Genomic DNA, 26,773 nt, shown 5'->3' with positions numbered 1-26,773 from the left:
GGGTGGGGCAGGAGCTTCTGAAGCACAGGGTGGAGTGCTGTGCTGGGAGGGTCATGGAGGAACTTAGAGGAGCCCAACGTCAGGTGGTGTCGGGATGGCAGTGCAGGCAGGGCCTTGGGCCTGGTGAGCCCAAATGCTCTCAACTTCGGATCTGTTTTATTTCTCTCTCATTTTGAATAGTTTCTATTGCTTTCTCTCCAAGTTCACTGATTTTCTACACATCCTAATCTGCTGTTAACCCCATCCAGTACATTTTTTTCCTTTGTGTGTGTGTGTGTGTATTATCATGCTGTTTGTTTGTTTTGTTTTTAAGACTTTATTCTTTTAGAGCAGTTTTAGAGTCAAAATAAAATTGAAGGAAGGTACATAGATTCCCCGTATACCCCCTGTCCCGACACATACATGGTCTCCTCCATTATCAACATACCCACCAGAGTGGTACATGTGTTATAACCGGTGAACCGACACTGACACATTCTAATCACCCAAAGTTCATAATTTATATTATATTATGGTTTATATTTATATAAACCATAAATTTATAAATATAAATTTATAAATATAAATTTATATTTATAAATATAAATATAAATTTATAAATATAAATTTATAAATATAAATTATAAATTTATAAATATAAATTTATAAATATAAATATAAATTTATAATTTATATTATGGTTCACTCTTGGCGCTGTAAGTTCTATGAGCTTGGACAAATGTATACTATTGTTATGGTATCATACAGAGTATTTTCACTGCCCTAAAAATCCTCTGTGCTTTGCCTATTCATTCCTCCCTGGCCCCCAACTGCTGGAAACCATTGATCTTTTTACTGTCTCCATAGTTTTGCCTTTTCCAGAATGTCATGTCATTGGATTCATACAGTATGTAGCTTTTTCAGATTGGCTTCTTTCACTTAGTGATATGCATTTGAGGTTCCTCCATGTCTTTTCATGGCTTGAGAGCTTATTTCTTTTCTGGCCTGAATAACATTCCATTGTCTGGATGTACCACAGTTTATTTATCGATCCACCTACTGAAGGAAATCTTGGTTGTTTCCAAGTTTGGGCAATTGTGAAAAAAGCTGCTATAAACATCTGTGTTCACGTTTTTGTGTGGCCATACATTTTCAAGTCATTTGGGTAAATACAAAGGAGCACAATTGCTGGATTATATGGTAAGAGTATGTTTGGTTTTGCAAGAAACCACAAAACTATCTTCAAAGTGGCTCTTCCATTTGCATTTTTACCAGCAGTAATTGAGAGTTCCTGTTGCTCCACCTCTTCATCAGCATTTGGTGTTGTCAGTGTCCAGGTTTTGGCCATTCTTATAGGTGTGTACAGCATCTCATTAGTGTTTTACTTTGTATTTCCGTGATGACATATGATGTGGATCAACTTTTTGTATGCTTATTGGCCATCTGTATATTCTTTGGTGAGGTATCTGTTAAGGTCTTTTGTCCATTTTTTAACAGAGTTGTTCGTTTTCTTATTGTTGAGTTTTTTTTAAGTTCTTTGTATATTTTGGAAAACAGTCCTTTTTATTTATTTATTTATTTATTTTTAATTTTAATTTTGTTTTTTGTGCAGTATGTGGGCCTCTCACTGTTGTGGTCTCTCCCGTTGCGGAGCACAGGCTCCGGGCGCGCAGGCTCAGCAGCCATGGCTCACGGGCCTAGTCGCTCTGCGGCACGTGGGATCTTCCCGGACCGGGGCACGAACCTGTGTCCCCTGCATCGGCAGGTGGACTCTCAACCACTGCGCCACCAGGGAAGCCCCTGGAAAACAGTCCTTTTTAGATGTATCTTTTGCAAATACTTTCTCCCAGTCTGTTACTTGACTTCTCATTCTTTTGATATTGTTTTTTTCAAAGCAGAATTTAACTTTAATGAAATCCAGTTTATCGGTTATTTCTTTCATGGATCATGCCTTTGGTAGTTGTATCTAGAAAGTCATCACCAGGGACTTCCCTGGTGGTCCAGTGGTTAAAAATCTGACTTCCAGGGGCTTCCCTGGTGGCACAGTGGTTGAGAGTCTGCCTGCCGATGCAGGGGACACGGGTTCGTGCCCCGGTCTGGGAGGATCCCACATGCCGCGGAGCGGCTGGGCCCGTGAGCCATGGCCGCTAAGCCTGCGTGTCCGGAGACTGTGCTCCGCAACGGGAGAGGCCATAACAGTGAGAGGCCCACGTACGAAAAAGAAAAAAAAAAATCACAACCTGAAAGTTGAGAGTTATGTTTTATTCAGCGGGAATTTTTATTTAATTTAATTTATTTATTTGGTTTTGGCCATGCCGCATGGCATGTGGGATCTTAGTTCCCTGACCAGGTATCAAACCCACGCCCCCTGCATTGGAAGCATGGAGTCTTAACCACTGGACCGCCAGGGAAGTCCCTCGGTGGGAATTTTTAGGACTTCAAGCCCAGGAGGCAGCATCTCAAGTAACCCTGAGAGAACTGCTCGGAGGAGGCGAAGGGGAAGCTAGGATATATAGGAGTTTGCAACAAAGGGCAGGTAGTTGGGAACATCAAAAGATTACTGTTAATGAAAGAAAACCCAGATATCCCAAGTTAAGGAATTTAGCACCTTTCTATGTATGGGAAGATGCAAGAGTCAGGTCTCACGGAAATCATTCCTTTAGTATGCACCTAACCTATCTGGGGCCAGAATCCTGTGTTTTCAAATCCTGAGTTTCCTCAGGGTTTTCACATCCTGAGCTTCCTCAGGCCACAGGTGGCCGCAGGTGAAGGCTGCTAGATGGCAGGTATTCTTTCCTTCCTGAGGTCTGTATCTAGATTTGTTTTTTGCATGTGGACATCTAGTTGTTCCAATCCCGATCACTATATCTGTCATTACAGATATGGTTACTTTTTAAATTTCTAGAAGTTCCATTTGGTTCTTGTTTGTTTGTTTGTCTTTTATATGTCATCCATCTCTCTCCTGATTGTGTTCATTTTATTCTTTTATGTCCCTGAGTATAAGATTCAAATAGCTGTTTTATAGTCTTTGTGGATTAATTCAATGGTCTCTGTCACTTTCTACAATTTCTATTGATTGAATTTTTCCTACTTATTCTGATGTTTTCCTGCTTCCTGCTCTGTCACTTTTTATTAAGTGATACAGATTGTGAATTTTGTTTTCTTAGGTATTCATTTTTGTTGTGTTCTTTTAAAGAGGGCTGGATATTGTTCCAGTCATAGTAAAGAAAATTGAATATCAGTTCGATCTTCCAATATTTGCTTTTAAGTTCGATGCCTGGGCTACACTTGCCTTATTTGGGCATTAAATTCATTAACTACAAAGGACATAGTAGTTAACCACTGATATCTAGGCAGCACCCCTATTATGCAGTCTGTCCACTCTGGTTAATGGCAGCATCAACAGTGCCAGCCCCGGGCGAGTCTCGATCCTTGTCAGCCTGCTGGTTTCCAGCGGTCTCTTCTCAGCCGGGGGTGGGTCCCTCCCGCGCGTGCACAGATGAGCACTCACCCACACACTGGATGGGCCCCTCTGCACGTCTCCAGAGCTCTCTCTGGGCAGCTTTTCTTCTCCAGTTCTCGCCCTGCATTCAGCCTCCTGGAACTCCTCTCACTCCCTTAAGAGGCCACGGGGTCTCTGTCGGGTCCCTTCCTGAGCTTCAGCCTGGAAACTGTCCTTAGGCAGGATGCTGAGGCCAACCCTAGGCTCACCTCCTTTGTGTCCTAGGGAGGGTGCTGTATTTTTATTCTGACATATTTTCTTAATTTATTAAAACACTCAAAATTACAGAAAATTTGCATATATTGTACAAAACCCTTTATCCTGACCATCTGAAAACTAGATGCTAACATGATGAATATCATTCCTGAACACTTTGGTGTGTACTCCCTACAAACAGGAACATTCTCCCTCATAGCCACAATACAACCTTCAAATCAGAACATTAACATCGACACATTACCATCTAATTCGCGGACCTCATTCAAATTTCTCCAATTGCTCTTATGTCATTTATAGCTCAGAGATTGTGACACAAATTGTCACTTTTCTGTGACTCTCTGGTATTTAATAGATCCTGGACAGGTTCCATTAGGGACAGCTTGTCAGGCACCTTAAATTTTTTTTTAAAATTGTGGTAAAGTATACATCGCATAAAATTCACCATCTTAACCATTTTTCAGTGTATAGTTCACTAGCATTAACTATATTCTCATTGTTGTGCAACCAATCTCTAGAGCTATTTTCATTTTGCAAAACTGAAACTCTCTACTCATTAAACAACAACATCCAAATTCTCCCCTCTACCCAGACCCCGGCAATGGCCATTCTACTTTCTCCATGAATTTGACTACTCTAGGGACCTCATGTAAACGGAATCATATGGTATTTTGGTGATTGGCTTATTTCACTTAGGATAGTGTCCTCAGGTTCATCCGTGTTGTAGCATGTGCCAGAATTTCCTTCTTTTTTAAGGTGAATAATATTCCATTTTATGTATATACCACATTGTTTATCCATTCATCCACTGATGGACATTTGGGTTACTTCCATCTTTTGGCTATTGTGAATAATGGTGCTATGAACATGGGTGTACAAATAACCCTTTGAGACCTTGCTTTCAATTCTTTTGGATATATACCCAGAGATGACATTGCTAGATCATATAGTAATTTTATTTTTAGTTTTTTGAGAAACCCCCAAATTTTATGGAAACTGTTTTCCATAGGGGCTGCATCATTTTACATTCCCACCAACAGTGCACAAGACTTCCAATTTCTCCACATCTTTGCCAACACTTGTAGTTTATGGGTTTCTTTTTTTCTTTCTTTTTTTAATAGTGGCCATCCTAATGGATGTGCAGTGGTACCTCATTGTGGTTTTGATTTGCATTTCCCTAATGATGCGTTATGTTGAGCATCTTTTCATGTGCTTATTGGCCATTTGTACATCTTCTCTGGAAAAAACATCTATTCAAATCTTTTACTTATTTTAAAATGGTTGTTTATTATTATTATTGTTGTTGTGTTGTAGGAGTTCTTTATATATTCTGGATATTAACCCCTTATCAGATATATGATTTGCAAACATTTCTCCCATTCTGTGCGTTGCCCTTTCACTCTGTTAATTGTGTTTTTTTTGATGCACAGAAGTTTAAAATTTTGATGTTAGCACAATTTATCTATTTTTTTCATGTTGCCTGTGCTTTTGGTGTCATATCCAAGAAGTCATTTCCAAATTCCAGTTCATGAAGAACTGCCCCTATGTTTTCTCCTAAGTGTTTTATAGCTTTAACTCTTATGTTTCTATCTGTGATCCATTTTGAGTTAATTTTTGTATACGGTGTTAAGTAAGGGTCCAAGTTCATATTTTTGCATATGGATATCCAGTTTCCCCAAGATTGTCCTTTCTCCATTAAATGATTTTGGTACTCCTTGTCAAGTCATTTGACCATATATGCAACAGTCTATTTCTGGGCTATCTGTTCTATTCTATTGGTCTAGATGTCTGAGGCACCTTTTTAAACCAGAAATTCATCATTTAATCAATATTTGGTGAACAAAAAATTATTTAATGTTTGACTCTGTATCCTGATATTTTTAAGTTTGCATATTATATAACCCTCATTCGTAAATGTGTGTGTGTATGTAAAAGAAAGAGAATATTCACACATATGGTGAAATAGTGGAACTAAATGAGACAAAACATTAATGGATGCTATTTCTAAGATGAGGGGATCATATATAGTTTTTGTATCCTTATAAAAATTTTACCTCCTCCTATTTTCTAGAATAAACACGTTTTCTTCTATAAGAGAAAAGGATAAAGGAGAGTTTTTCAAGGGTATGTTACTTGGCTAGCCCCAAATCATGAAAGTTCAAACATAAATACTGAAGAATATTTAAGACTTTGGAGCTGGGAGAAAGGTGTAAGTTCTGCTTAGTTTTGGAGGTGAGGTGAAAGGATTGTGGAATGGATTCTGGGAGGGGTGAGAGTCTGGAAGCCACTCATGCCTGTCCCTGTTTTGTCCCTATAGGTCACAGCTGCCTCAATCATGCCCACAGGGAAGGATGGAGTTCACCAACAATTAGCTGCCCCACAGGGATGGAGGCGCAGCTTCTGGGAGTTGTGTCCCCCAGGTAAATTCTACGACTGATCTCCAACCCTTACCTGACCCTTGTCTGCCTTATCTTCATGTCCTTCTGGTCTTCTGATTCCTGCAGTTCCTGGTTCTTATTCCACAGGCATTTACTGGAAGTCTTCCGTGTGCCAGGCGCTGTGCTAGTGGAGGACGTGAGGCCCCCGCCCTCCTGGAACACTCCTCCTAGGATGACACCCAGACAGATGGACAAACGTGACAGTCAGAGAGATGAGCTAGGAACTGTGAGGATAATTGAGTGATGGGTGGGACAGAGATGGTGTTGGTAAGGCCTCCTGGGGTTGGTGACTTTGGTGCAGAGAGCCAGGTAGAGTGCTCCTGAGGGGGCCCCCGGGAACTGTCACCCCAAGGGGCAGGGCTGGGCTTGTTTTAGCAAAGCTAGGGGGCAGCTGGGGTGAGTGGAGGGTGGAGAGGTCAACAGGACAGGTGGGAGGAGATCACACAGGGTCCTGGACACCGTGGAGGGAGCATGGGTTTTATTTTGTTAGTGAGGGACAACTCCAAAAAGTTTTAAGCGAAAGACTGAAGGAATCAGGTTTGTTTTAGGCAGAGGACCAATGCGATAAGAGCACACTCTTGGATTGAAAGGGGGCAAGACCAGAAACAGGTGGAGAGCCTTCCAGGGCATGTCTGTGAAGTGCACCCCTGGTTCTTCTACCTGGTGTGATGTCTGTTCCATGTGGTTCTATGAGCCACAGGAAAACAGCAGAAACCATGCCTGGCAGGGTGGTTGACTGGGGTTTTTGCTTTGCACGTGTTTCCTTTACCCCAGGAAGGAAAGTGAGTTAGAAGTTGATTTTCTGCACAAGGGCTTCCGGAGCTGGCAAGAGTAGTACTGAGGGGTGCTTAAAAACCCTTTAAGACTGTGCATTTCCATGAGCATCATAAGAAAGACTCTTGTGCCTTTCCATTTGATGTTCAGTGTGGGCTTGTCAAAGTGTCAGGATGTGGACAGGGAAGAGCTTAGCCCCAAACAAACACAAAAACGAAACTGTAAATGCACAAGGGCTTCCAGCACCTGTTGCTGTGGTCCGGGGTCAAGATGGGTGGGCTTTAATATGGTGGTGAACAGAGCAGATTAGGAAGGATGAGGGATATACTGAGATAATTCTTTCTCTTTATAAAATTGTAAGAGAAATTTCTCATATATATTTGCAGTAGTTTTGTTATTTTCTATTTTATAATTAAGTCATTGATTCACCCAGATTTTATTTTCTTATAAGAAGAGAGTAAGAAAGACATTTCATTGTTTTCCAGTAGTCTTCTTAGTTGCCCCAGCACCATTATTAAATAATCACATTTTTATCATTGATATAAATTGTTATCATGATAATACATTATTAAGTTTTCTGTAAGGTAGGGTTTTTAGAGTATATTCTTTTTTTTTTTTTTTGTGGTACGCGGGCCTCCCACTGCTGTGGCCTCTCCCGCTGCGGAGCACAGGCTCCGGACGCGCAGGCTCAGCGGCCATGGCTCACGGGCCCAGCCGCTCCGCGGCATGTGGGATCTTCCCGGACCGGGGCACGAAACCGTGTCCCCTGCATCGGCAGGCGGACTCTCAACCACTGTGCCACCAGGGAAGCCCTAGAGTATATTCAATATTGATAAAAATAAATCAGGGAACTCACAGACAACATGTAGAAGAATTATGGTTTTGGTTTTTCTTTCCCCAGTCTGACCATCTCTACCTTTTAATTGGAGAGTTTAAATTATTTACATTTAACACTATTACTGATAAGGTAAAACTTACTTCTGGTCTTAGGTATTTAATTTCTTTATGTCTTATGTATTTTGTTCCTTAATTTCTCCATTACTGCCTTTTTAAAAATTTGATTGATTTTTTTTAGTACTATTTCAATTCCCTTTTTTCCTTTTCTGTGTATTTTTTAGCCATTTTCTTAGTGGTTACCATGGAGATTACAATTACCATCTTAAACTGATAAAATTCTAGTTTTTATAATTCTGACAACATTTCAATGGAATCCAAACACTGTGTTCCTATACATCTCCATCTCTCCCCTTATATATTGTCGTCAGAGATCACATCTTTGTACCTTGTGCGCCCATTAACAGGGATCTTCTGGAGATGTGTATGGGTGTCAAGTTGACAAGGGGTGGCCTTGTGATGGTTAATTTGATGTGTCAACTTATTTAGGTCACGGTACCCAGATAATGTTCTAATGTTTCTGTGAAGGTAATTTTTTTTTTTTACGTCTTTATTGGAGTATAATTGGTTTACAATGGTGTGTCAGTTTCTGCTTTATAACAAAGTGAATCAGTTATACATATACATATGTTCCCATATCTCTTCCCTCTAGATATGATACCATTTAAATCAGTAGACTTTGAGTGAAGCATATTACCCTCCTTAATGTGCGTGAGCTTCATCCAACCTGTTGAAAGTCTTAATAGAAAAAGATTCACCTTTCTGGAGAAAGAGGGAATTCTGCCAGTAGACTGCCTTCAGAATCAAACTGCAACTCTTCCCTGTCTGCCTACTCTGTGTGAACCAGTTCCTTAAAATATCTTTTTCTTTCTATACACACACGAGCACACACACATACACACTCCATTTCTCTCTATTGGTTCTATTTCTCTGGAAAACAAATAGAAAAATTTTTAAGATTTAAAATCTTTTTGACCATACTCAATCTTCAAATAAAGACAATAACAAGGTCATAGTTCTAACATGATCCAACACTGCTGCATACATCTGAAAACACACCTATATTTTCTTTAGAAGAGGATGCAATGTCCTTGGGTGACTTATACTCTTCTCCATGTTATCTCATAACTTAAATACTATGATGTAAGTTAACAATACTTAAATACTATGATATAAAGTCAATATATCTTATATGATAAGGGGATAAGAGAGGGAAGAAAGCAAAGATATTTGCTTAACATATATAAATACAAAAGCACAAGCATAACATAGTAAAGAAGACATTTATAACAATTACAACCCTTGTTTCCGTAACTGGTCATGCAGTCGTAGCTGGTATTTAAACCATCTTCTGCTACCCATTCCATTTTCCCTGCCCTCAGCAAGCATCTTAGCTGATCATATGCATATATGCTGTGCATATTAGAGTGAGACAAGCCTTCATTCCTGAGGGGTCTAAGCCATTAGTCCTGCCTGAATCGAATTGTTATAGATTTCCATTGACTTTAATCACAATGCACGGTAATTCTAAGAAACACCCTAAGGGATCTTTTGGATTCTAGACACGATCTTCCTTACCTTCATTGTGTAGCAGAAGTTCAATTTCCCCTTGGCAGTCAGGGTCAGTACAGTAACTTCTTTGCCTGCTAATTCAGAGACATGAAGAGCCCTACGTGGCTGGGTGGCATTCTTAACTGCCAGTTCAATTGAATCATCGTTGTGTCTTCTGGTGGAAGCATTCCTCCCTTTAGAACTAAACCTCTAGGCCAGTAGAGCATAAAGTCATGGGAACAAGAAGCAAAATTTTGGCTACTGTATAGTTAGCGGTAATAGTGAGTAGTAACACTCCCATTTCCACTCCTTGGTTCCTGGATCCATGAATGCTGGCCATGGAAGAAAATATTACACATTGGATGCTGATTCAGAGCATATATGGCCTTATGGAAAACCTTGTCCCAATCTTACTAGGTATTGCCATCTAGATGGCATTGTAACTGAGTCTTTGAAAGGTCATTCCACCATTCTATCAAGCCAGATGATTCAAGATGGTGGAGAGCATAAGACCAGGGAATTCCTTGAGCATGGGCTCATTGCTGCACTTCACTTACTGTCACGTGAGTTCCTTGGTCAGATCGATGGTGTGAGGCATACCACAGTGGTGGATAGGTATTCTGTAAGTCCATGGATGGTACTTTTGAAAGAAGCATTGCATGTAGGAAAGGTAGATTCGTCTTCAGAGTGTCTATTCCAGTAAGAACAAAATGATGCCCCTTTTCATGATGGAAGTGGTCCAGTGTAATCAACCTGCACAGCATTCTCTTGTTCTGGGCACCGCTCAAAATTAGCAGCTTTTTGGGTCACTCAGTAATAGGCTGGAATAACACATCAAAATGAGGAATATGTTGCCTCTAAAACTGAAAGAGGCCCATTAAATGTTGTACCTCTTTCTCGGTTGTAGGGGGAGCCAGAGGGAACAGCCTATCCTTTACCTTGGAAAGGATATCTCAACATGCCCCACACCACTGGACCCCTAGACATTTCAATGAGGCAGAAGGCCCCTGAATTTTTGTTGGATTTCTTTCCCACTCTTTAATATACAAACATCTTACCAGAGTACTTACTACTCCTTGCTCACTAGATCCAATCAGCATAACATTATCAATGTAATGAACCAGTGTGATGTTGTGTATAAGGGAAAGGACATCAAGACCTTGTGAATTATGTTATGACACAGGACTGGAGGGCTGATGTACCTCTGAGGCAGGACAGTGTAGGTATATTGCTCGACTTGCTGGTTGGTGGTCTTTACTAACAAATATGAAGAAAAAAGCATTTGTCAGATCAACGGCTGCATACCAGGTACCAGAGGATGTGTTAATTTGCTTTTGCAGTGAAACCACATCTGGTGCTGCAGTTGCAATGGTTAAACTTACAATAATCCACTGTCATTCTCCAAGATCCATCTGTCTTCTGCACGGGCCAGACAGACAAAATGCATGGGGATGCACCCTTCAAGTCCTGGATGGTGGCACTGATTTCTGCAGTCTCTCCAGAAATGCAGTATTGCTTTTGGTTTACTATTTTTCTAGGTAGAGGCAGTTCTAGTGGCTTGCGCTTGGTCTTTCCCACCTAATAGCCCTCATTCTACATCTCAGGAAACATTAATATGGGGATTCTGCCAGTTGCTGAGTATGTCTCTTCCAATTATGCATTTCAGAACTGGAGAAATCATGGCAGGATGTATTTGGGGGCCCACTGGACCCACTGTGAGATGGACCTGAACTAAAACTCCATTGTTCACCAGACCTTCATAAGCCCCTATTCTGACATGTGGACCATAGTGATGTTTTGGGTCTTCTGGAATTGGTGTCAGTTCAGAGCCAATGTCCAGTGATCTCTGAAAGGTCTGATTATTTCCTTTTCCCCAAAGCACAGTCAGTCTGGTAAAAGGCTGTAGGTCCCTTTGGGGAAAGCTCAGAGAAAGATTAACAATATAAACTTTTGGCAGTATACCAGGGTTTTTCCTCAAGGGTACCCAGATTCTCCTTCATTTGAAGAGTTCTAGGTCTGTAAACAGGATGGGAATTGATTGAGGGGACATGACTCTGTTTTTATGATTCAAGTTAGACTTTTGATCACTTGACCTAGAATTTTTCTACTTATACATATCTTGTACAAATTTAGTAGACTTTTCTATGTATTTCAGTTCTAGGAATGCCATGATCAACCCACCAATGTCATAGGTTTCTGCAAGTAAGACTATTCTGAGCACTACTTTGACTGCTGTCCATTTAATAACCACACCCAGCTTACGTTTGGCCACTGAGTGCCACCACTTGGCCCCTGCCACCCTGGGATCCAATTACCCTCATTACATTTAGATTTCCCAGTTCAGTAGCCGCAGTTCCCACAGTACTTTCTGGTCTACAGAGAAGAGCAATCACAGAGCTCTTCAAGGATGCTAGGGACCCTTCACAAATTTATTTCCCAGAGTACTAGTGAAAGATGTATCCTCTGGAACATCCCAGAGTGTGTGAGCAGGTCTTAAATGTCAAACCCACTCTAACATTCCAATCTCTTTGAGTCTTTCCCTTCCTCTGTAGTATACCAAGGCAGGTCTGGCATTTCAACTTCATTTACCGTGAGCTACTTTTTAGTCAATGTTTCAGCCAGCCAACAAACTGAAGAAACAAACAATTAGAGCCCTTTGTAACTCCCAAATTGCAACATTAGTTGACCCATATCAATAAATGTGGCCTAATCCAACTTTATGTTCTTTCTACCATTATTTCACAACCTTAATATCCATCCCACACATATTCCCGAGATTCTATTTAAATTGGAAAAATCAAGCAGCTCTTCTGGCGTGTACTGAACAATTTGTATTGTGATTCAGCCACTAGATACGGGGTTTGGTTTTCAGCACACTCACCTCTGCAGCTACAGGAAATAAGTGTCTCTTTCAGGGCAGACATAGAAGCTCTCATGTCATTTATGCAGTGCTTAAGCTGGGAATTAAAATCCTTGAGCTTATTGTTTTCTACCCCCATTGTGTCCAGCAAAATTAAAAGCAGGCAGCCAATCTCACTTTGTTCATTAGTTTTATAACAATGTTCAAAGGAATCAGCAACAAAAACAAAAAAAAGACAAATGGAACTACATAAAACTCTGAAACTGTGCATCATAGGAAACAATCAAGAGTGAAAAGACAGCCTACTGAATGGGAGAAAATATTTGCAAGTTGTATATCTGATAAGGGGTTAATATCCAGGGTATATAAGGAACTTTTACCACTCAACAACACAACAAAGATAACCTAATTTAAAAATGGGCAAAGTTCTTGGATAGACAATTCTCCAAAGAAGGCAAAAAAAATGGTTAATGAACATATGAAAAGATGCTCAACTTCACTAATCATAAGAGAAATGCAAATCAAAACCACAATGAGATATCACTTTACATCCATTAGGATGGCCACTATCAAAAGAACAGAAAATGACAAGTGTTGGTGAGGATGTGGAAGGACTGGAGTCCTTGTGCACTATTGGTAGGAATATAAAATGATGCAGTCATTATGGAAAACAGTATGAAGACTCCTAAAGAAAGATTAAAATAGAATCACCATATGATCCACCAATTCCACTTCTGGGAATATAACCGAAAGAATTGAAAGCAGGATCTCAAATAGATATTTGCATACTCCTTCATATATGAGCTGCATTATTCACAATAGCCAAGAGGTGAGAGCAACCCAAATGTTCACCAACAGTTGAATGGATAAAGAAAATGTGTTATATACACACAATCGAATATTATGCAGCCTTGGAAAGGAGGGAAATCCTGTCACATGCTACAACAAGTAGCCAGTCACAAAAGGACAAATACTGTACGGTTACACTCATAGAAAGTATTTAAAGTACTCAAAATCATAGAAACAGAAAGTAGGAAGATGATTGCCAAGGGCTGGGGAGAGTGGGGCAGGGAATTAGTCCTAACAGATACAGAGTTTCTATTTTGTAAGATGAAAGTTCTAGAGATCTGTTGTACAACATACACTGTGAATATACTTAACACTACTGAAATGTACACTTAAAAATGGTGAAGATGGGGCTTCCCTGGTGGTGCAGTGGTTGGGAGTCCGCCTGCTGATGCAGGGGACACGGGTTCGTACCCCGGTCCGGGAAGATCCCACATGCCGCGGAGTGGCTAGGCCTGTGAGCCATGGCTGCTGAGCCTGTGCGTCCAGAGCCTGTGCTCCGCAACGGGAGAGGCCACAACAGTGAGAGGCCCATGTACAGCAAAAAAAAAACAAACAAAAAAAACCCGGTGAAGATGGTAAATTGAAAGCTGTATATTTTTACCACAATTTTTAAAAGAAATTCCAAAAGTTATTAAAATAGTAAAATAAAATATACCTTTAAAATATAAAGATATAAAAGGTATTATAAATATAAATGGTCAACTAGACCTTGTCTCTTTTAACATTTTATTAGAGTTTATAATAAAAAAATTTTCCAAGTTACCATCTTCATAGCTGGATCACAGAAGCAAAGTGTGAAACTAAACTATGAAAATGCAAGTGTAGTAAAGCTATTCCATGTCTATTGATATTTTTAATACCTTTTTTTAGTTATAAAGGTAGTACACATAAGAGAAGGTCTAAAGGGGCTTCCCTGGTGGCACAGTGGTTGAGAGTCCGCCTGACGATGCAGGGGACATGGGTTTGCGCCCTGGTCCGGGAAGATCCCACATATGGCAGAGTGGCTGGGCGCGTGAGCCATGGCCGCTGAACCTGTGCGTCCGGAGCCTGTGCTCTGCAACTGGAGAGACCACGACAGTGAGAGGCCCGCGTACCACAAAAAAAAAAAAAAAAAAGAGAAGGTCTAAAAAGGATATTCATCAAAAACTCTTTATAGTGTTAACCTCTAAGACTTTGTAAAGGGGAGAAATTGCACTTTTACTTCTGAATTTAAATTTTTTTTTTTACAGTAGGTTCTTGTTGGTTATCTATTTTAAATATAGCAGTGTGTACATGTCAATCCCAAATTCCCAGTCTATCCCTCCCCGCTGCACCCTTCCCCCCAGTAATCGTAAGTTCATTTTCTAAGTCTGTGAGTCTGTTTCTGTTTTGTAATAAGTTCATTTGTATCACTTTTTTTAAAGATTCTGCATATAATCAATATAATATGATATTTGTCTTTCTCTGTCTGACTTACTTCACTTAGTAAGATAATCTCCAGGTCCATCCACGTTGCTGCAGATGTCACTATTTTGTTCTTTTTCATGGCTGGGTAATACTCCATTGTATATATGTACCACATCTTCTTTACCCATTCATGTGTTGATGGACATTTAGGTTGCTTTTGTGTCTTGGCTATTGTAAACAGTGCTGCAATGAACATTAGAGTGAATGTACCCTTTTGAACAATGTTTTTCTCCAGATATGTGCCCAGGAGTGGGATTGCTGGATCATACAGTAGCTCTATTTTTATTTTTTTTAAACCTCCATACTGTTCTCCATAGTGTCTGTACCAATTTACATTCCCACGAACAGTACAGAAGGATTCCTTTTTCTCCACACCCTCTCCAGCATTTATTGTTTGTAGATTTTTAAATGATAGCCATTCTTACTGGTGTGAGGTGATATCTCATTGTTTTGATTTGCATGTCTCTAATAATTAGCAATGTTGAGCATCTTTTCATGTGCCTATAAGAGACCTTGTCTCTTATTTGATTAGAAGATCCAGTGGTGATATTTTGCATATCCTCTATTGTAACATCAATCCATGGACTATCTGTGCACTCTTTTTTCTTAATTTATTTTTTATTGAAGTACAGTTGAATTATAATGTGTTAATTACAGCTGTATGGCAAGTGACTCAGTTATACATATATATATACTTTCTTTTTCATATTGTTTTCCATTATGGTTTATCACCGGATATTGAATATACCTCCCTGTGCCACACAATAGGACCTTATTGTTTATCCATTCTATATATACCAGTTTGTATCTGCTATTCCCAAACTCCCAATCCAACCCTCTCCCACTCCCCTCCCCCTTGGCCATGCACTCTTTATTATAGGAAATAAAGGCATCAGTGTGTTTAAGTCTAATCAGATTAGAGAACCAATTCTAACCCATCATCCTTAAGATTCTGTTCTGCTAGAATCTCTCAAAGTACCAAAAATTTGTTTTAGTAAGAATTATCCAGAGAAAAAGATCCAATGGAGATTGTATGTATAGACAGAGATTTATTTTCAAGAATTGCTCATGCAGTTGTGGAAGCTGGCAAGTCCAAAATCCAGAAATTGGCTAGCAGTCTGCTGGATATAGAACTTCATGGTTGACAAGTTGTTTCTTGTTTTTGTTTTTTTTCCTTTAGCACTTTGTATTTTTCCCTCCACTGCCTTCTGGCCTCCATTATTTCTAATGAGAAATCAGCTAATAACCTTATTGAGAATCCCTTATATGTGATGAATCATGTCTTACGTGTTGGGTTTGTGGTTTTTTTTACTTTTTTCGATACTACTTCCCCAGGTTGGGAGTGGGTAATTTGCATGCCTGCTGCTTTCCTTGGCTCCCTCTCTGGATTCAAACCCTGATTCTCCATCACCCATGGTCACCATTGTCCAGGCAGCTACTACCATCAAAAGTTGATAGGGCAGACATTTGAATGGGTCATGGCCCCCATGGGGCCTGCAATGGGCCGAGGTTACCTAGAGTCACCGAAGCCGGCAGCACTGCCCTCACTGAGGCTAGTGGGGAGGCTGACCTGGTTGCTTTTAAGCTGATAAATGCATGCACCACCCCCAAGGGGGTAAGCACTCATTGGTATGTATTAGTTTTTGAATTACCACAGTTATCCAAGTAGGAGAGGAGTGAGGGACCAAAGGAAAAATATATATATTTATATATATTATATCAAAAAATATATCCTAGTTTGATATAGTCCCATTTGTTTATGCTTTTGTTTCCCTTGCCTGAGGAGATGTATCCAAAAAAATATTGCTAAGACTGATGTCAAAGAGTGAACCCCTGAAGTTTTCTTCTGAAGGTTTTATGGTTTCAGGTGTTACATTAGTGTCTTTAAACCATTTTGAATTTAAATTTTTATATGGTGTGAGAAGGTAGTCCAGTTTATATGTAGCCTTACAGTTTTCCCAACACCATTTATTGAAGAGGCATGTTTGTTCCCATTGTATATTCTTGCCTCTTTTGTCATAGATTAATTGTATATATAAGTGTGGGTTTATTTCTGGACTCTCTATTCTATTTCATTGATCTATGTGTCTGTTTTTGTGCGAGTACCATACTGTTTTGATGGCTGTAGCTTTGTAGTATATTTTGAAATCAAGGAGTGTGATACCTCCAGCTTTGTTCTTTATCAAAATTGTTTTTGGCTATTTGGGGACTTTTGTGTTTCATTAAAAATTTTAGAATTATTTTTTCTATTTCTGTGGAAAATGTCACTGGTGTTTTGATAGGAATTGCATTGAATCTGTAGATTTCCTCAGGTAGTGTTGTCATTTTAACAATATTAATTCTTCCAACATATGACCATAGTATATCTTTGCATCTTTTTGTGTTGTCTTCAGTTTCTTTCATCAATGTCTTATAGTTTTCCAAGTACATTTCATTTACCTCCTTACTGAGATTTATTCCTAGTTATTTTATTCTTTTTGATGCAATAGTAAATGGGATTGTTTTCGTAATTTCTATTTCTGATAGTTCATTGGTAGTGCATAAAAACAGAACAGATTTCTCTACAGTAATTGTGTATCCTGCAACTTTACAGAATTCATTGATGAGCTCTAGCAGTTTTTTGGTGATGTCTTCAGAATTTTCTATGTATAATATCATGTCATCGGCAAACAGTGACAGTTTTGCTTCTTCTCTTCCAATTTGGATGCCTTTTATTTCTTTTTCTTGTCTGATTGCTATGGCTAGAACTTCCAGTAGTACGTTGAATAAAAGGGACAAGAGTGGGCATCCTTTTCTTGTTCCTGATCTTAGAGGAAATGCTTTCAGCTTTTCACCATGGAGTATGATGGTAGTTGTGGGCTTGTCATATATGGCCTTTATAATATTGAGGTGTGTACCCTCTATATCCACTTTGTTGAGAGTTTTTATCATATATGGAGGTTGAATTTTGTCAAAAGCTTTTTCTGAATCTATTGAGATGGTTTTTATTCTTCAGTTTGTTAATGTGGTGTATTACATCGTGTATTGAACCATCTTTGCAACCTTGGGATAAATCTCAATTGATCATGGTGTATGATCCTTTGAATGTATTGTTGGATTCAGTTTACTTATATTTTACCAAGGATTTTTGCATCTATGTTCATCAGTGATATTGGACTGTAATTTTTCCCATATATTTGTCTGTTTTTTGTATCAGGGTAATGCTGGCCTCATAGTACGAGTTCAGAAGTATTTCTTCCTCTGCAATTTTTTGGAATAGTTTGAGAAGGATGAGTGTTAACTCTTCTCTAGATGTTTGGTAGAATTCCCCTGTGAAGCTATCTGGTCCTGGACTTTTGTTTGTTGGAATTTTTAAATTATTGATTTAATTTCATTATGGGTAATTGGTCTCTTCAAAATTTCTATTTCTGCCTGATTCAGTCTTGAGAGATTGGACATTTCTAGGATTTTTTCTTTTTTCTTTTTTTTTAGGTTTTTCTATTTTATTGCTCTATAACTATTTGTTGTAATCTCTTGTGATCTTTTGTATTTCTGTGGTGTCAGTTGTACCTTTTCCTTTTTCATTCCTGATTTTATAGATTTGGGCCCTTTCTCTTTTTTTCTTAATGCGTTTGGCTAAAGGTTTATCAATTTTGTTTATCTTTTCAAAAAACCAGCTCTTAGTTTCATTGATTTTTTTCTATTGTTTTTAAAATCTCTATTACATTTATTTCTGATCTGATCTTCATGATTTCTTTCCTTCTACTAACTTTGGGTTTTGTTTGTTCTTTTTCTAGCCCCTTTAGGTGTAAGGTTAGGTTGTTTATTTGAGATTTTTCTTGTTTCCTGAGGTGAGGTTGAATTGCTATAAACTTCCCTCTTAGACTGCTTTTGCTGCATCCCATACATTTTGGGTCATTCTGTTTTCATTTTCATTTGTCTCCAGGTATTTTTAAATTTCCTCTTTGATTTCTTCAGTGATCCATTGCTTGCTTTGTATTGTATTATTTATCCTCAACTTGTTTATGTTTTTTGCAGTTTTTTTTCTTGTAGTTGATTTCTGGTCTCATAGCGTTGTGATAGGAAAGGGTGATTGATAAAATGTCAATTTTTGTAAATTTACCAAGAATTCTTTTGTGGCCTAGCATGTGATCTATCCTGGAGAATGTTCCATTTGCATTTGAAAAGAATGTGTATTCTGTTGCTTTTGGATGGAATGTTCTATATATATATCTATTAGATGGGATCTAATGTATCATTTAAGGTCAGTGTTTCCTTATTGATTTTCTGTCTGGATGATCTGTCCATTGATGTAAGTGGGGTGTTAAAATCCCTTACTAAATTTGTTACTGCCATTTTCTCCTTTTGTGTCTGTTAATATTTGCCTTATATATTTAGATGCTCCTATGTTGAGTGCATATATATTTATAATTGTTATATCATCCTCTTGGATTGATCCTTTGATCATTATATAATGTCCTTCTTTGTCTCTTATAACAGTCTGTGTTTTAAAGCCTATTTTGTCTGATATTAATATTGCTACCCTGGCTTTCTTTTCTTTTCCATTTGCATGGAATACCTTTTCTCAGCCCCTCACTTTCAGTGTGAATGTCTTTAGTGCTGCAGTGAGTCTCTTGTAAGCAGCAGATTGGAGCATTTAGTCCATTTACATTTAAAGTAATTATCAATAGATATGTATGCATTGACATTTTGTTGTTTTGGGGTTGTTTTGTAGTTTTTTGTTCCTTTGTTCTTCTTTTCCTCTCTTCCCTGTGATTTGATGACTATCTTCAGTGTTTTGTTTGGATTACTTTCCCTTCGTGTGTGTATCTAATACAAATTTTTGAAATATGGTTACCATGAGGCTTATATACAGCAATCTATGTGTGTGTGTGTGTGTGTGTGTGTGTATGATTAAGTTGCTGCTCTCTTAAATTTGAACACAGTTTAACAACAGTGCAACTGTATTTTTACTCTCCAACCCCCAATCTTTACTTTTTTTGACATCATATTTTACATCTTTTTGTTTTGTGTATCTCTTAATTACTTATGGTGGATATAGATGATTTTACTTCTTTTGTCTTTTAGCCTTCCTACTGGTTTTATAAGTGGATTTACAACCTTTACTGTATATTTGCCTTTATCAATTAGCTTTTTACTTTCAAAATATTCCTGTTTCTAGTTGTGGTCTTTTCTATTATGCTGAGAGAAGTCCATTAACATTTCTTGTAAAACTGGTTTGGAGGTGCTGAAGTCATTTAGATTTTGCTTGTCTGTAAAACTTTTGATATCTCCTTCAAATCTGAATGATAGCCTTGCCAAGTAGAGTTTTCTTCATTGTAGTTTTTTCCCTTTTATCACTTTAAATGTATTGTGCCACTCCTTTCTGCCCTACAGAGTTTCTGCTGAAGAGTCAGTTGATAGTCTTATGGGAGTTCCCTTGTGTGTAACTTGTTGCTTTTCCCTTGCTGCTTTTAATACTCTCTCTTTATCTTTAATTTTTGCCATTTTAATTTCAGTGTCCTTATGTGGTTCTCTTTGCATTTATCCTGTTTGGGACCCTCTGTGCTTCCTGAACCAGGATGTCTGTTTCCTTTCCCAGGTTAGGGAAATTTTCAGCTATTATGACTTCAAGTATGTTCTCTGTACCTTTTCCTCTTTCTAGTCTCCTTCTGAGACCCCTATAATGCAAATTTAGTACACTTGATGTTGTCCAAGGTCTCTTAAAATGTCCTGTATTTTTAAATTCTTTTTTCTTTTTTGTGCAACTTGAGTAATTTCTACTACTCTGTCTTCCAGTTCACTGATCCATTCCTCTGTATCATCTAATCTATTGTTGCTTCCTTCTAATATATTTTTTATTTCAGTTATTATATTCTTCAGCTCTGTTTGGTTCTCCTTTATATTTTCTAACTCTTTGTTAAATCTCATTGTGTCCATTCACTCTTCTCCCAAGTTCTTTTATCATCTTTGTGATCATTACCTTGAACTCTTTATTGGGTAGGTTGCTTATCTCTATTTTCACTTAATTATTCTGGGGTTTTATCTTGGTCCTTCATTTGGAACATATTCCTCAGTCACCTCATTTTACTAATTCACTGTTTTTATTTCTATATATTTGTACGTTGGTTACATTTCCCAATCTTGGAGAAATGACCTTTTGTAGGAGATGTCCTATGTCCCAGCAGCACACTCCCCTATCATCACTGGAGCTATATGCTCTAGGGGTGCCCCCATGTGTGCTGTGTGGGCCCTTCTGTTGTGGCAGGCTGACTACTATGGGTGGGCTGGTAGGCATGGCTGGCCCTCAGTCCACTTGGCTGCTAGTCCCTGCCTAATGTGGTGTCTGCTCGCCACTGGTGGGCAGGGCTGGGACACAAGGTGGCTGGCTGTGGAGCCCCAGGAATTCCAGGCCTAGTTCTGGCCCACTGGTGGTTGGAGCAAGGTCCCAGGGTGGCTGGTTGTGGGACCAGGGGTCCCAGAGCTAGAGTCAACTGCTGAGAAGTGGGACCAGTTCCTGACATGGCTAGCTACAGGGTCTGGGGTGTCCCAAAGCTGGTGTCAGCCCACTGATGAGTGTGGCTGGATCCCAGAGAGAGTGGCTGAGGGGCCTAAGATGTCTCAGAGCTGATGTCAGCCTGCTGGTGGGCAGGGCTGGGGCCCAGGTGTTCACAGGGCTAGTGCCAGCCCACTGATGGGCAGAGATCATTCCTGGGGCCTTTGGCTGCAGGTTCTCATTCCTTGCTAGATTTAATTCTAGCTACCCTCTTGAAAAACTGATCCAGTGATGTCTGGGTAGTAGCCCTTTTTTTTTCTCATCAGAGATGACACAGTAGTCCTGGATTGCACTCTGAACGGCTGCTGCAGCCTTTGTGTACCAATCTACGTTCAGATCCTGTGCCTCAAAAACTAACAGTGCCTCCTCAAGTAAGGAAAATCCCCTTGCCATTTCCTGCATCATGAAACTCTTCAGTTCTTCAGTTACTTCTTCTTCGTCTTGTTGCTCCACTCTCTCAATTATTTTCACTTTTCTTTCCGTCATTATCGCTTGGCGCTTCTTAGTACCAGATACATCACTGCTGCTTTTATGCTTGCTTCCGGACATCCTGGGCTTGAAATAAAGATACTGTACTACTGTATTCTATATAGTATGTACAATAAAGTACACAAAAGCACAACCACTTGTAGAGGATGCACGCACGTGACGATGTATGCCAAACACATGAACTAACTTACGTGATTGGACATCCAAAAGCATGTTCATATCTTTGAAAGTTCGCAACTTGAATGTTCGTATGTAGGGGACTTTCTGTACATCAAAATTTAAAACTGTGCATCAAAGGAAACAATCAATAGAACGTGAGAAGATATTTGTGAATCAAATAACTGATAAGGGTTTAATACCTAGAACATATAAATCAATCCTACAACTCAAGAACAAAAAGACAAACATCCCAATTTAAAAATGGGCAAAGAGGGCTTCCCTGGTGGTGCAGTGGTTGGGAGTCTGCCTGCCGAGGCAGGGGACACGGGTTCGTGCCCCGGTCTGGGAGGATCCCACATGCCGCGGAGCGGCTGGGCCCGTGAGCCATGGCCGCTGAGCCTGCACGTCCCAAGCCTGTGCTCCGCAACGGGAGAGGCCGCAGCAGTGAGAGGCCCGCGTACCGAAAAAAAAAAAAAAAAAAAAATGGGCAAAGGGCTTAACTAGACATTTCTTCACAGATGATATACAAATGGCCAACAAGCATACGGGAAGATGCTCAACATCATTAATCATAAGAGAAATGCAAATTAAAACCACAGTGAGTTATCACCTCATACCAATTTGACGGTTACTATTGCAAAACAGAAAATAATGTGTTGGTGAGGAGGTGGAAAATTGCAATCCATGTACACTGTTGTGAGATTGTAAAAATTGTGCATCTGTTGTGGAAAACAGTATGGTGGCTCCTCAAAATATTAAAAACTAGAAATACCATATGATCCAGCAATCCTGCTACTGGGTATATATCCAAAAGAATTAAAAATGAGGTCTCAAGGAGATATTAGTACACCCATGTTCATAGCAATATTCATCATAGCCAAGAAGTGGAAGAAGCCCAAGTGTCCATTCATGCATGAATAGATAAACTAAATGTTTTATACACATGCAATGGAATATTATTCAGCCTGAAAAAAGAATGAAATTCTGACACATGTTACAACATGGATGAACCTCAAAAACCTGTGCTATGTGAAATAAGCCAAAAACAATTTTTGTATGATTCGGGACATACGTTCCCAGGCAGCAGCAGCTCCTGCAAGGTCTCACCTCAGTGCCTGGAGAATGCCTCTGTATTCCAAGGCACAAAGCCACACTTTCTCTGGATCTTTCTTTGACTCTTTACATACAGGACCCATTTTTCTTTCCATTGTTTTGGAGGATGGCATGAACTTTAACTGAAGGCTTGTCTGTGATTGTCATATTACTTCTGATCTTGTTTGTGTCTTCCACTGACCTGGACCTCATTGAGGACAGGGATTAAGACTTTCTTCTGTGACTCTCTAGGGACCTGATGGTGCTGTCCAATTTAGTAGTCACTAGGTCCATGTGACTACTGAGCACTTGAAATATGGCCACTCCGAATAGTGAGTGATGTAAGGGAGAAATAATCCCTGTATTCTAAGACATACTTTGAAAAATGAATGTAAAATATTCGACTGTTTTATGTTTATTACATCTTTAAGTGATATTATTTTGAATATATTGATTAAAATGCATTATTAAAATTAATTTGAGCTGTTTCCTTCTGCTCTTTTAACGTGGCTCCTATAATATTTGAATTTTTTATTGACTTGTAATATATTTATGCTGCATTGTTAGTCAAGGGTATATAGTAGATGCAGAATTGATGAACTGGCTGATGCCAGGTAAAATGAATTTCCCCATTTGGATTCTGTTGATGGCCAAAAGAGGAGTCTCCCAGTCACCACTGCCAGCCCCTGGGAATCCTGTGGGGATTCATTTACCAGATTTTCTCTCCCTTCCCAGGATACCATGTATCAGAAGGTGGAGAAAACTGTATATCCTGTACAAATGGAGTGGACTTTACTAATCACTGGAATATGCTCCCTTCCTGCTTACCATGTACAATCTGTAAATCAGGTACAGAACATGGGGACCCATAACAAGTGCAGGCATGATGAGGTGGGAATTGTATCCAACATGGAATCAGGACATCTGGATTCCAATTCCAGTCCTTCTTGGTCTTCATCATACCCTGTTTTATGATTATGTCTTAGGTCAATACAAAAAATAGAAATTATTTTTATAATGCATGCCACATAGTATGTAAATCTTTTAAATCATCAGATGAAAGTGGTGGGAAAGTAATCTGTCCTTTGATGGGGGAGAGGGATGGGATATGTATAGTTACAGCATAAGAAAAGGCCTGGCCAAGTGGAAAAGTGCTAGGTTTGAGCTTTGACGTGGGTCTAGTCCTGGGCCAGGCCCCTCTTAGCCCTGTGCTCTGTGCTCCTGGCAGAGACTTGGCCTCTCTCAGCCTTTACAACTTAGGGCCCCTCTACCTCTCCAGCAGGGCTAGGTTTTGGGAAGTCACCCAAGGGTTCCTCTCCATCCAGGGTCTCTCAGATTATACCTGGCCCTTCCTACTGACCCTGTGAGCTATAAGATTTCCCTCCTTGTCCTAATGCATTAAATAATGAATCACGGTCCTTTTCTCACACCTCTGAGTATTGGTGACAGGTGAACAGGGGCTGTCCTTTATGTGCCTCACATGTGTTGCTGCAGAATTTGACCCCCAAAGCTACAGTGAACTGAGGAGAGCTGAGTGGGTGGGTGTTTGGTTGGTGAAGAAGGGTCGAGGGTCACGCAAGGGAAACACATCCCCAAACCTTATCCTTTGTCTTCAGGTGAAGAAGAGAGGACCCCTTGCACGGCGACTAAGGACACACAGTGTCAGTGCAAACCTGGAACTTTCCATGAAGAAGACTCACCTGAGTTCTGCCAGAAGTGCAGCACTGGGTGAGACGTGGGAGCCTAGGTGGTTCCCAACAGTTCAAGGGAAACACTACAGAGCCTCGCTTCCGCCCCAGGGAAGCTTCCGTCCCTGTGCTGGTGGGGTCTCCTGAGCCTGCAGCAGCCCCTCCCCATCCATCTGCATGTCCCTGCACTGCCCCCTGCATCTTCCCACACCTCCTTAGCACCGCTTCCCTTTGGCCAGGTCGGCTTTTCTATTGGACACAATAGGCCACTGATTAGATCCATGATGCAGTCAACAGAAGTTTTAATTTCTTTAAAAAAAAGATATCAAGAGGGGAAAAAATGAGTAGAATGCAGCTGGGCTTATATTCATCTTTATAACAATTCAGTCATAAAATGGAATCTTTAATATTTTTTATGCAGGAAAGGGCCCATGAATACAAAAGTGCCCACAGCCAAGTCATAATAAGATTGAGCATGTAGCTCCTTCAAGGTTCCTTTAAAGCCCTGAGCCAACTCAGCTGACCTCACATCCAGCCCTCATTCCCCCAATAAGAGGGAATGAATCTTTCCTATTTAGGGACATAGGGGCCAATAGTAATTTGCTCTCCTCTGACGCTCCAGTGCTGGCTGCGATTGGTAGGAAGAGTCAACAGGTGGAGGACAAGAGGATCCTTGTATTAAAGCTTGACTGGAGGATGAGGCTTGGCTTGTGCCCAAACCCTTCTGACCCTTGACTTGGATGAGATGCCCCCTCACATAGGCTTCCCCTGCAGCCCAGGGAGGCCAGTGCAGGCCTTGCAGAGAAGGCCCAGCTCCTGAAGGGGCAGCTCTGAACACTCAGCAGGAGCCCTGGGGGCTGGAGTGCACAAGCCCAGATCCTTCTCCCCAAAAAGGGGGACTGAAGGGACCCTGCCCTGAAGACAGTAGGAGCCCATCCCTCCTCCACTGTCTTGTCAGGGAACACTGGGTGAGAGATTGTTCCCTCTTTCTCCTCATCTGGCCAGCTTTCCCTGACGGATCCCCTCCATGTCCTCCCTGTGTCTGTACCCAGGTGCCCTGATGGGATGGTTATGGCCAAGCCCTGTAACCCCTTCAGTGACCTCAAATGTGTGGACCAAAAATCAGGTACCCAGGCCAGTGGGGAGGCCCCGGTTCCTAGTGAGACAGTGACCATGCGCCCAAGACTGCCCACCACTCCCTCTTCCTCCTCAGACACTTCACAGCTGGTGATCACAGTTGTAGCTGTAATTACACCTGTCTGTCTCCTGCTGCTGGTGCCGATCGCATATGTTTTCTGGCGGTTCTGCATTCAAGGTGAGGTTCTGGGAGGGAAGGGGGAGGTGCTGGCCCCCTCCTCCATCTCCCCAGTCCTCCTGGCTTGGCTCTGATCTTGTTCCCCGGGATCCCCCTCCACCTCCCACCTCACCTGCTCCTACGAAGCCGGGATCGCATGAGTCCCCCATCTCAGCGACGGTCCCCTCTTCCCCCTGGCCAAATATGGTGGGCGGGGAGCAGGGTCAGTTCTTAATGTCTTTAGGACCCCCAGCCAGGGCAGAGAGGTGGTCAGCACCTTGACTGGGTGACAAGAGTCAGGGGAGAGGGTCGTTCAGCAGAACCCCACAGAGATTTTACATGGGTTTCATTTTCCCCCTTCTCTTCTCCCTCCCCGAGGGTTCTCCAGGTTTGGAATGGCCCGCTCCCTGTCACCAGGCCCGGGGCTCCTTGTTCAGTGTCTGAGCCCCCAGCCCACAGTCCCTGGCACTGTCCCTGGGGAGGGAGGTGCTGCAAGAGGGCGCTCCCCACGGCTCAGGCGGATGCCTCTTCTCTTCTAGGTCGTGGTGTGGACCCTAAGTGCATGGACAGGGTGAGTTGGTTTCTCCAGGACCTGGTGGCATCAGGCCCTCGGTAACTGCTTGGCCCTGGGTGGACACGGTCCCCAGTTTGTCCTATGCTGTTGTCCCTGGCTCTCTCAAGTGGCCTGAGGGCTCTGGGCTGACAGTAGGAGAGCAACTGGCCTGTTGAGAGCAGCTCTAAGGCTGGTTGGCAGTGCTAGCCCTGTCCCTCTTCCTGCTTGTGAGACGCCCTCACCCCATAACCCTGGATGCACCCTGCGGTATGGGGGGGTGTCAGGCAAGGGTGCTGAACCCCCCTTAGCACAGCACTAGGGTCCTGGTGCCATCAGCAGAGCCCTGGATGTGTTGAGTCTGTGCCCACCTGGGGGGACACAGCATGGGAGTAGGTGGGGAGGCAAAACCCACAATGTCCCCCGCAGACACTACATGGATCTGTGGGTATGGATT

The 26,773-nt window shown here is 41.0% G+C and overlaps 1 protein-coding gene across 8 annotated transcripts in view; it reads left to right on the top strand.

Moving 5' to 3' along the window:
- Positions 1-26,773, top strand: part of LOC113610180 (tumor necrosis factor receptor superfamily member 10B-like) — a 105,922-nt gene that overhangs the window by 60,414 nt on the left and 18,735 nt on the right. For 3 of the 8 annotated variants that reach the window (XM_027088058.1, XM_027088063.1, XM_027088064.1), the window contains exons 2-6: positions 6,015-6,117; positions 23,520-23,633; positions 24,401-24,512; positions 25,525-25,787; positions 26,306-26,337. In XM_027088058.1, the coding sequence (XP_026943859.1) occupies positions 6,015-6,117; positions 23,520-23,633; positions 24,401-24,512; positions 25,525-25,787; positions 26,306-26,337 (624 nt within the window). The remainder of the gene's footprint in view (positions 1-6,014; positions 6,118-23,519; positions 23,634-24,400; positions 24,513-25,524; positions 25,788-26,305; positions 26,338-26,773) is intronic. The other 5 variants (XM_027088059.1, XM_027088060.1, XM_027088065.1 and 2 more) reach the window with 3 other exon arrangements.

Source organism: Aethalodelphis obliquidens, unplaced genomic scaffold (genome assembly GCF_003676395.1).
Source record: "Aethalodelphis obliquidens isolate GAN/ISIS:26980383/991018 unplaced genomic scaffold, ASM367639v1 scaffold61, whole genome shotgun sequence".
In the NCBI taxonomy this organism is placed as follows: domain Eukaryota; kingdom Metazoa; phylum Chordata; class Mammalia; order Artiodactyla; family Delphinidae; genus Aethalodelphis; species Aethalodelphis obliquidens.
This window is presented reverse-complemented; position numbering and strand designations above follow the sequence as displayed.